Genomic DNA, 11,217 nt, shown 5'->3' on the forward strand with positions numbered 1-11,217 from the left:
CACCCTGAGTCTTTTATTGGGTGGGGTTGGGAATCATACAAAATCAAGAGACATTAACCTCAAAGAAGATTACTATTTGTCTGCATTACGTAACTATCACATCAACTTTTAGGTTGAGTACTATGAATATACCTTGTTATTGATTAGCATGTGTGTTATTGATTATCATATGGATGTGCGCTTACAAAGCGTTTGTCATTTGTTCAATGCTGTTTATTCTGCATATTGATTGAATACATAATAAAAGACTGACTAAACCAAGAGAGATCAAGGATTAGCTCAAGCCTAATCTCGTCAAACGTTTACATGAAAAACAATGGCTAACCCTAAATCCTAACCCTAATGTAAAAAATATATATTTTTAATATATATAAAGAATATTGTATTATCTATTGGGATCAAACTAAAACAATATCAACACGTTTTGCAACCAGCCCCCGTGTGATGTAAAAAATAAAAATAAACTTAGAGAATCCAGTTGCAGTCATTGGAATTGTTAAGGGGCAAAGTGCTGTTTTTAATACATTAGCGAATACGTTCACCCATGTGGCCATATAAGCAGTGTAATTTTACAAGGATTTTAAAAGAACCACGACACACACAACTAGACACCAAGAGGTAAGACATTTAAGAATCAGAATGTCAAATGCCTCTGGAAAATCCTAGATTAACTATTGTCCTCGGTGCTGAATATAATATTGTTTGCTTTCATATAATAATAATTATTATTATATAAGATTATATTAGATATGCTTGCTTGTCTGTTGTACACAAATGTACTTTATGTACAGAAAATTTTGACTGCGTTCAAAATCAACATAATGTGCTATAGTTTCTTATCAATATAATGAATGGAGTGGTAATGGCATTTTCACCAGATACAGTGCTACAGCATGGTCATTTTTGTGTAGAATACAATTTTGCTATTTAATACGATTTTTTTTTTTTTTGTGGTCATTCATTTATTGCATCAACTAAACCTATTAATGGTGGTTGTTATTGTTGGGGAAGTTGGTATACTATCTAGACATTAAAGCTTTAGGCCAATGCTTTTGCTCATGGACTTGGGGAGGTGGGCCTATATAGAGGACCCCTTTTGGCTCAAGAGCACCCCCAGAGGCAAAAGTTAATATGGTTAATACCATCATCCAAAAATCGTAATTCTACCCTGTTGCCAATAAGTTTTAATAAGAGTTTGAAATGACAGTAATGTAGTTTTGGAATTACCTTATTTGATTGGCTTATATATGCTGAAAGCATATCAAAATGTATCTGTTCTTAGATTAGAATAATGCAAAAAACTATATCAACATAAAATGTATGTTTGCCCTTGAATAATGGTGTTTGAACATACAGCGATGAGGATTATGTTTTTTCCCAGATGACGGCTGTTGCTTCCCTGTATAGTACTTACCTTCCTCAAAAAGCCAACATGGACCATGTCTGTTATTCCTCCACTAGATGGGGTCATTCCTTCAATCATATTGGGTTAAAAGGTATGAGTTCCTCTTTGACCAAACTACTCTCTGACCCTATCTGAGACCTTCAGGTTCTGGGAGCATAGAAGTAGCACAGTACTGGACGCCTGGATACTCTAAAGGATTAGAACCATAGAAATAGAATCACTAGAACAGCAATCCCATTTAAGTCAACGACCCATGATGGGTGGACCGGCGGCCATATTAAGTGTACCAGTCAAATTGACGTGGTCTGAGGGGCTTTATCCAATTTAGTAATTATGTTTCTATGATTGAAACCTTGTCCACTCCAGCAGCTGTGATCAGTCCAGACTGACTGTGATTGCTGCAGGTCAAGCAAACATCTGTCAATATGACATCAGCCATAGATGCTGTTCAGTGCAGCAGCAGGGTTGGTTAGCTAAGCACCACAGAGCAACTCTGATGTATTTAGCTGATGTAGGAACAATGTTCAATAGTACATCTGTTTATTACAGTACCAATGAATAAGGGTGGAGGCTTTCCCACTTGACCACTTGACAGCATTGGCATTATGTGTTGTCTGTGGAGAGAGAGAGACAGTAGCTCTGCTACAACAATATTGTTATAATTGAGAATTTTAGTTTTGTTTTTGCAGACATTCATAAAAAACTTTTGGCTCTTTGGATACTTGGTAGTCATAAGGTCAAAACCCTTCTAGAGGATTCTGACTTAAGACACTGACAAGTTATGGCAATTTTGCATGTAAACAACTATCTTCATATTTTCGGGTAAGTGACATTTAAAAAAAACTAAAAACAACCAAGAATTCCAGTAGGGGCGTCGCAAAATAAGTAGATTTTTTTACCTGCTATACTCAAAGTGTAACTTTTGGTCAGGGTGAGCAGAGCTGAGCCACTTTATCCTATTGCTCCAGCTGAGAATTACTATGTAGCGGTAACTCGCCTAGCCATGCTAGCTTCGCCCTTATGTGGGTGCTAACAAGCATGCTAGGTGGTGCTACGTATCAACAGCCTTTGTCAGCCAATCCAGTAGGGGTTGGAAGCTCTGGTGAGCTTCGATTGGTTACTTGCGTGTGATATAACTGAAGATTTGCAAAAAGTTCAGCTGTGCCCAACTTCAGCCCAGCCTTGTTCAGCTCCCTAGGGCCATGCTTGCATTGCCCAATGGTCCCCTTCTGGCTCAAGCCTTTTTTGTTGAGGGTGTCGTATCGTGTCAATGCTGGTAATTATTGCTGTCAAACAAAGAGTCCGCTTAGGCTGTATATCACAAGATGTCAGCATAAGTTTACAGACCCTGCAGGGCTGGAGAACAGTGTCCAAAGATAATCTGTCTGTTCTAACCTCTTCTTCGCTTTTACCCAGTATATATAATCTTCCCAAGATAGGGGTGGCTCCCTCTACTGTCCAATCCCCTGTCTACAACACACACTTCCTGTCGGTTGTATGTGGCGTCACACTAAAACATTCCCTCTGACACTAAATAAACATCCTTTCAGTTCCACTTAAAAAACATTAACAAAGACATAATCTTAATACACTACAAGGGCCCCCCACCTCAAAGCAAAACAATTTAGTGGCCCCCCTCTTGAAGGTGGGGAGAAACATTTTAGTTTCATATTTTGCAGTTCTACACATTTTGTCAAGGGTCGGAGAGAAAACGTTGCAATTTTATTACAATTCTACAGATTTCTTTTTGCAGTTTTACAGCTAATTTTCTGCAATTCTACCCACTTTGCCATTGGGTAGAGATCATTTTTGTTGCACTTTTTAAGTTTCACATTTTGCCATGACTTATGCCATGTTAATGATATCTACGAGGGAATGACAAACAAAATCCATGGTGGCCCCCTGGAGGTCAAGGCCCTGCGTGCCCCTGCGTGGCCGGTCAGTATTCGACCATGATTACTACAAGTTCAGATAGCTGGCTACCAATCAAAATATGTACATGGCTAATTGTCAGCTAATTGAGTGATTGATATAACAAGAGAAAAGCTGCTGATGCACAACCAGATTTTGAAATTGCATCTGGTGTATTCTACTATTCTTACTCTGAATAGTAAGTAAAATTAAATAGAAAAATGGTCCTGAGCCCCGGGCGAGCGACTGCTTATGTCGCTTATGCTTGAAGCTGGCCCTGCCCTCTGATGACATAGGGGCTGCAACACATGCACACACACACACACACACACACTTGTTTTTCTATCCTTGTGGAGACCTAAAATGTATTTCCATTCAAAATCAAATTTTCCCTAACCCTAACCCTTACCCTAAACCTAACCCTTACACCTAAACCTAAACCTAACCCTACACTCTTACAAAAAAAAGGTGCTATCTATAACCTAAATGGGTTCTTCAGCTGTCCACATAGGATAACCCTTTATATAACCCTTTTAGTTCCAGGTAGAACCCTTTTGGGTTCAATGTAGAACCCTTTAAACAGAGGGTTCTACATGGAACCCAAAACGGTTCTACCTGGAACCAAAAAGGGTTCTGAAATGGGGACAGCTGAATAACCCTTTTTTCTAAGAGTTTAACCCCTAAGCTTAAAATAGTGGGGACGTGGGAAATGTCCCCACAAGGGAGAATTTTACTTGTTTAACTATCTTTGTGGGGACTTTTGGGGATTTCAGGTCCCCACGAGGATAGAAGAACAAGTCCACACGCACACAAGAAAGGGACTGATTAAGGGTACGAGTAACTCTCATTACATCATACTACGAATACTACACTGCAAGATAATTGTCTTGTCAGATAATCATCTCCTACATAGACACATTTCAGTCAGAGAATAGCTGACTCTAATGACAAGAATATTACTATTTAGAGAAAAGGAGAAGCAGAGAGGCCTGTTAGAGAAGCCTGGAACTGGATGTGGGTTGAGAGTCAGGAAGTGAGGAGGACGGCCTTCATACACTCTAGCCTATTTCCCTGACTACAGTCACACATACAGAAATACCATTAGCAGAATCAACACTCAGAGGGAGGAGGGTGTCAAATTCGGTCTCTTAAAGGCCCAGTGCAGTCAAAAATGTGATTTTCCTGTGTTTTATATATATTTCCACACTATGAGGTTGGAATAATATTGTACAATTCTGAAAATTATGATAATGCCATTTTAGTGTAAGAGCTGTTTAAAAAGGCTGCCTGAAATGTCAGTCTGTTTTGGTGGGATGGCGTTTTGGCCCGCCTGGTCCCCAGCCAGTGAATTAATTGATAGACCAATAAGAAATAGAGTTCCAAACCTTTCTGCCAATAACAGCTAGTTTTCAGTTTTTCCCTCCCTACTCAGACTACTCCCAGACAGTCCTAGCAAAATTCAAGCAATAATTCTGCTTGAGAAATTGCACTTTGCTAAGAAGCTATTTATGTGTCTTTTTGACCATTTAATTGAAAACAATCACAGTAAAAACATGATCTTTGCTTGATCCGGTAATGTGGTGCGGAGGCTCCGTATGGAGGGTATGACGCAATTGCGGAGGCCTGCGGAGGCCTGCGGAGGCCAAATCGAGCTCCGTACGGCGATGCCATGCGCCTCCCAAATTGTGTAACAATGCGGATGGCTCCGCATAGCTGCACATTGACATGATTGGTCGATAGTAGGTGGGGGCGGTAGTGGTACGTTCAGTATAAACATGAACTCACTTCCTTGAAAACGTCCTTCATAACAGCTCTGCTCTGCTCCGTGAAGCATAAGAAGTAAGAATGCCCTGACTTCTGCGGAGGCTCCATCGACGTAAATGCTGTGTGGCCACTTCAGACGCCAGATTGACCATAAATCGGCTATTAGTTACTTAATTGTTACCCAGAAATTATTTGATATTAGATAAAAACAGCTGCATTGAACCTTTAACACATAATCCACACTGAACAAACAGTCTCTATCTTGGTTCACATCATATCTCTCAACATCAGGAGACAGTCACCATGTGGATCTCTCTGTGTCTGATCAGCTCTTTCCTTCATATCACTGCAGGTGAGTCCTACAATATCCTATTATGTAGCCTATGTCATATTTATTGCAAAGAAAACCTCCCACCTAGCCAGCATAAGTAAAACTATCAGAGAAATGTATTCAAACAACATCTGGCATGTGTTAAGAGATAGAAAGTTAGCAGAATATCTTGCAGATTCAAATATATACTGTATGTTTCAGTAAATCTGAAATCACAACACAGAAATGGTTGCTTGTCGGTTTTATTCAATACAGATGTAAATGGGTTTCTTGGTTTTATGGTTTAACAACAATGTTTTATAGCATAGATTTTTTTTTTTTACAAAAAGTTATGAAATCTCAGACCTGTAGATGTTCCAAAGTCAACATATGCGGATTGCTGTTTAAAGTAAGACAAAACTGTAAAATGACCATCAACGCAAAATAATCTATTGATGCAGTAACTAACCATACATATCTCATATTTGATGGTGTTAATGGAGCTCTGTAATCCTGCATTGACATTAAAAACACTATGGCTTATGTTGTTTTGTGTTTCAACAGGCTGCACTCTGCTAGTCACTAACTATGGTGAGATCACTGTCTACTCAGGCCAGTCGCTTCTCCTGCCCTGTTCATGTACTGAACCCCACGCTAGACCTCACAGCATCACATGGACTAAATTCAACGGTGAACAGCAGTCTGGGATATCAATCAAGCCCTCACAGGATTCTCTCTACAGAGACAGAGTGGAGATGTTTAATAACACCTCTCCTGCGAACCTCTCTGTCCTCCTCTCACACATCACTGAGGACGATGCTGGGTTGTACAGGTGCCAAAGCAGCAGTAATACATACAGTGACATCAAACTCATTGTTAAAGGTAAGAGATGCTGCTAATATCAGGCTTACATCACTGTGTATATAGAAAGTAAAACAGGAAACACACTTAAAATGCAAAAATCGACACAAAATTAATGATATGGCCCATCTTAAAATATATCAGACATTTCAAATTATTATTAGGTATAAGAAAGGTAGTCGTAGTATTGCTCATAATGGGTTATGTGTTCATGGTAGTAGTTGTAGAGATCTACGATTTTCTGTCATTAGAAAAATAAGTATCCAATAATACATTGCTTTGTGTTTCAACAGGCTGCACTCTGTCAGTCCCTGAATCAACGGTGGTCAATGGATCCCCAGGCCAGTCTGTTCTCCTGCCCTGCTCCTGTAGTGAAACCCAGGCTAAACCTCCCAGCTTCACATGGACTAAACTCAACAGAGATCAACAGAAACCTGTGATTTTAACCCAGAGTGATCTCTACCGAGGCAGAGTGGAGATGTTTAATAACACCTCTCCTGGGAACCTCTCTGTCCTCCTCTCAGAACTCACTGAGGACGATCAGGGGTGGTACAGGTGTGGAATCAGTAAGACTCAAATGAGAGACGTCAAAATTGTTATTCAAAGTAAGACAGACAATTCTGTTTAATCACTTCAATCTTTTTGAACACCATCATAGATATTATCTACTCACTTTTGGAAATCATCCGTAGATGTAACAGCATACTGTAAATATTGTAACAACATACTGTAAGACGAGGGCCCTTCCAGGCCCACAGCACTGCAGTATGGTGATTACCTCACCTGACAGACTAAGTTGAACGCAACTGATAGCAAATTTCACCAACTGTTCTACTCATTGGATTTAGGTACATAATATAGTTTTGTAATGTGTCTTTGCTCTGGCTAATGTTCATCCTGTCTGATAGGGAAATACCAACCCCTCACAACCACTACCACCAAACTCCCACCACTAACTCAACCAAAAGGACTAGACATCACAACATTCCTAGTACCAACAGCGTCACCTAAAGGTCAGTGAATGTTTGTCATGAAATTCTTCTCCATAAAAATAATATTCAAATGAAATCATTGAAATGTCTGTTTCTGTTTATATACAGTGCATTCGGAAAGTATTCAGACCCCTTCACTTTTTCCACATTTTGTTACGTTACAGCCTTATTCTAAAATTGATTAAATTGGTTTTTTCCCTCATCAATCTACACACAATTACAAAATAAAAACAGGTTTTTAGAAATGTTTGCAAATTTTTTACAGATAAAAACGGAAATATCACATTTACATACTGTAACCCATATTCCCATCAAAGGGCCAGTACATTTACAGAAGTTTGAACAGAAATCAGTATACAAGCTGACTCCATAATCTCTTGTATTGCACTGTGCTGGGGGAGTTCTCTTTTCTGCACACAGCCAAGCTATCTGTTACACTGTAGATTGACAGAACACTGTCATGTCCTGTAGGTGCAGACACAGTGGGGACTTCAGGAGAAGCTCCATCTGCTTCCCCTCTACAAAACAATCCAATCCAATACATTTTACTAGCTGTTCTACCAGTCATACTGATGATCGCTGGAGTGGCTTTGTACATATACAAGAGAAACAAAGGTATGTATCCACAATTGCAACCACTCAGAAAAGCAAAGAGTTCAGTGGAATGTGGGAATGGTTCATTTTGTGTATGAAACTCCGTTTTTTTTTTATCCCCAGGAAAGAATAACACAGGGGAGAAAAGTAGTGGGAGTAAAACAGGAGGAGAGAAAAAGGTAAAGAAATCATTTAGAAGCTCTATCACATTGAGAGTGTGGAGAAATGAAGATAGATAGAATACATCCCACTTGTCATTGAGTTATTATGTGGTTAAGAGGACAAGGTTACTGTAGGTGTGTCTTATTTTCAGTCTCCTATGATGATTCCTCCGCTGTATTCCACGGTGGCAGACAGAAACGCTGGTTTAGGCGACAAGACAACAGCACCAGTAAGATAACCTTTGTGTTTGTGTTGTCTTGAAGACTGTTACTGGATTAAATAATGTCAAATTCAGTGGGAAATTGAAGGTCTCAAGAAAGATAACATCTCAATCATTGTGCTATTTGTGTGCTGTGGACGTCACTGTTTTTTGTGTCTCACACTGGAGGCTGCTGAGGGGAGGACGGCTCATAATAATGGCTTGAAAGGAGTGAATCGAATGGCATCAAACACATGGAAAACGTGTTTGATGTGTTCGATACCATTCCATTGATTCCGTTCCAGCCATTACTATAAGCCTGCCCTCCCAATTAAGGTGTCACCAGCTACCTGAGGTGTCTCATTGTATCTCTCCTGTCTAGGATGATCCCTCTGTATTGTATGCTACGGTTCAAGAACACAGAAACACCTACCAAGAAGAGACAACAACACCACTCAGTGCTCCAGTAAGACAATGTACATCTGATATGATGAACTAACATAACTGATATGATGAACTAACATATCTGATATGATGAACTAACATATCTGATATGATGAACTAACATAACTGATATGATTAACTACAAATACTTCACAGCCATTTCTACAGTGTGTGTGTGTGTGTGTGTGTGTGTGTGTGTGTGTGTGTGTGTTTGTGTGTGTGTGTGTGTGTGTGTGTGTGTGTGTGTGTGTGTGTGGTAGTATAAGCATAATATATAGTGTAAGTTAGTGTGAATCTGTGCATCCCTAGATGTCAGCTACAGTGCCTGTGTCTCTGAATGTATCGTGTTTCTTATTGTCCCTTATTGCCCCTCTCTACAGGAGGATCCCTCAGTGACATACTCCACTATCGTCCACATGGCAGGAAAAGGGAAAGCAGCAGTGAGTCTGGAGAGCAGTGGAGAAACAGAGTACTCCAGTATCAAGACAGGCAGATTCTCCTAGAGCCACTATACAGTAGACCTACAACCATCTCACAGCCTTTTACTGCAGAGAGATCTCATATTGTGCACAGTATCATGAGGTCTTATCTGGCACACAGGACTATAAATATATTTCACTGTTTCGTGGTTATCTGTGCACAGGAAACCAGATGTTAACCGACAACCAACATAACAAAGTACCAGAGATACAGGCAAGATTATTGGTGAAGCAATAAGATACCATGTTTGTTTTTGCGTAGCTGAGACAACCAAAGCACCTTATATGGCTTAAGGTTCAGCCAGTTCCCTTTTTAGATCGTTGTTGTGCATTTATTTTTAAATCTGTGAACTTTTTGAAAAGGAGACGGATGATGTCAGACATGTTTGTGAAAAACGAAGATGTGGTGTGATGTTTCAAAGCATAAAAACAGATTTCATAATCAGTATTGCAAGAGCTTGCTTGGGTGGCTATTAAAATGGATATCATCCATCTTAATTTATATTCTGCACTTCTTATTTGTCTGCCTGGTACACCCTGAGCATTTCATCATTCTTGAAGTTGACAAAATAAAAAAAGGATACTAATGTTTGTATTTTTTTATGTCAGAGTTTGTCACAGACAACAATCTTTGTGAAAACAACCTCAACCTTTTGTCAAAATCAGTTAGTTAGCCACTTCCTCTTTGGGTTAATGGACAAATCACATATTGGGGTCTTCCTGAACAGGAAAAGCAGTCTAACAATGTCATCAACTGAAGCATACACTTTTAAAGTGCCCAACTAACAAGGAATGACATGTTTAAGTGTGTAGATTCTCCAATCATGGCCTAACTACATATGAGGCAGTGGAGGCTGCTGAGGGGAGGACGGCTCATGATAATGGCTGGGATGGAGTAAATGGAATGGCATCAAACACATTAAAGATGTGTTTTTCATGTGGTTGATACCATTCCATTGACTTCATTTCAGCCATTATTATGAGCTGTCCTCCCCTCAGCAGCCTCCACTGATATGAGGACACCGAGGTCCAGACCTCTGGAATGTTTTCTAATTTGAAAATAAATAAATAATAACGCAAATATATATTTTGTACACAATAAAGAAAATACTTTATGGGTTAATGTCTAAATATTGCTTCCAGCGTTGATCAAAGCTCAGAACGCTTATATTCTTGATCTGACTGAGTTCTAATCGTGCCTGCCTCTTTGCGAACGAGTGGAATCATGAGCAGTGGTTCGCCTGCGCCCCCCGGATTTTCTTTCTTCGTGGCACATTCATCAGTCTTTCAAACGGCGAACTCCGTCCTCTCGCAGCACGTGAAACGAACTCCCCCAGCTCTGAGTGGGCTCGCTAGAGAAGTAGGCAAAGCTAGAGACGCTGCTCGGCTTCTGTCAGTGTATTTGCGAGATGCCGGACAAAGGGCATTTTTAAAACCATCCCGTGACTCCTGAAATTTCAGTCTGGCTTTTTAAACAGCTTTTACACTAAAAGGGCATTATCATATTTTTCACACTTTCACAGTATTTTCCCAACCTCTTAGTGTGGAAATAGGGTATAGAAAGTCACCACCCCCTTTCAAAATGTTCACCTTTTGAAACCCCTACCGAAGCACATACATTAAAAGACTGTAGAATGAATTAAGCCACACCCCTACACATATCATCAGGTGATGGGATTGGACCCCTCTTCAGCATGGCCACATAGTAGTCTGCAAACAATTTGGAGAAATTAGTGAACAAGTTGGTCAATCTTCATGTATTTTGAAGAAGTGTCAGTAACGGACATCTAATATACACTATACAGTATATACAAAAGTATGTGGACACCCCTTCAAATTATTGGATTTGGCTATTTCAGCCACACCCGTTGCTGACAGGTGTATAAAATCGAGCACACAGCCATAGACAAACATTGGCAGTAGAATGGCCATACTGAAGTCAGGTCGTCACATTTCTGCCCTGCTAGAGCTGCCCCGGTCACCTGTAAGTGCTGTTATTGTGATGTGGAATTGTCTAGGAGCCACAACGGCTCAGCCGCGAAGTGGTAGGCCACAACAATACACATAATACACACAATCAAAAAAAAAAAGAATGG

The 11,217-nt window shown here is 40.0% G+C and overlaps 1 protein-coding gene across 1 annotated transcript; it reads left to right on the forward strand.

The window, feature by feature from the left end:
* The first annotated feature begins 5,116 nt into the window (after positions 1 to 5,116).
* Positions 5,117 to 9,687, forward strand: LOC311103601 (uncharacterized protein). Its single transcript, XM_084145196.1, has 9 exons — positions 5,117 to 5,432; positions 5,955 to 6,272; positions 6,545 to 6,856; positions 7,160 to 7,264; positions 7,715 to 7,858; positions 7,961 to 8,016; positions 8,151 to 8,228; positions 8,581 to 8,664; positions 9,023 to 9,687. The coding sequence occupies exons 1-9, from the start codon at positions 5,384 to 5,386 to the stop codon at positions 9,143 to 9,145; spliced, it is 1,269 nt and encodes a 422-aa protein (XP_084001322.1). The 5' UTR covers positions 5,117 to 5,383; the 3' UTR covers positions 9,146 to 9,687.
* Positions 9,688 to 11,217: the final 1,530 nt, after the last annotated feature.

The sequence above is a fragment of the Coregonus lavaretus genome (assembly GCF_964263955.1).
Source record: "Coregonus lavaretus genome assembly, chromosome: 28".
NCBI lineage: Eukaryota > Metazoa > Chordata > Actinopteri > Salmoniformes > Salmonidae > Coregonus > Coregonus lavaretus.

Bases quoted from the DNA above. Each gene is read 5' to 3' on its own strand.
- LOC311103601 (XM_084145196.1), top strand. From the start codon at position 5,384: ATGTGGATCTCTCTGTGTCTGATCAGCTCTTTCCTTCATATCACTGCA. The intron at 5,433-5,954 runs GTGAGTCCTACA...GTGTTTCAACAG, and splicing joins TTTCCTTCATATCACTGCAG to GCTGCACTCTGCTAGTCACT. The intron at 6,857-7,159 runs GTAAGACAGACA...CCTGTCTGATAG, and splicing joins CGTCAAAATTGTTATTCAAA to GGAAATACCAACCCCTCACA.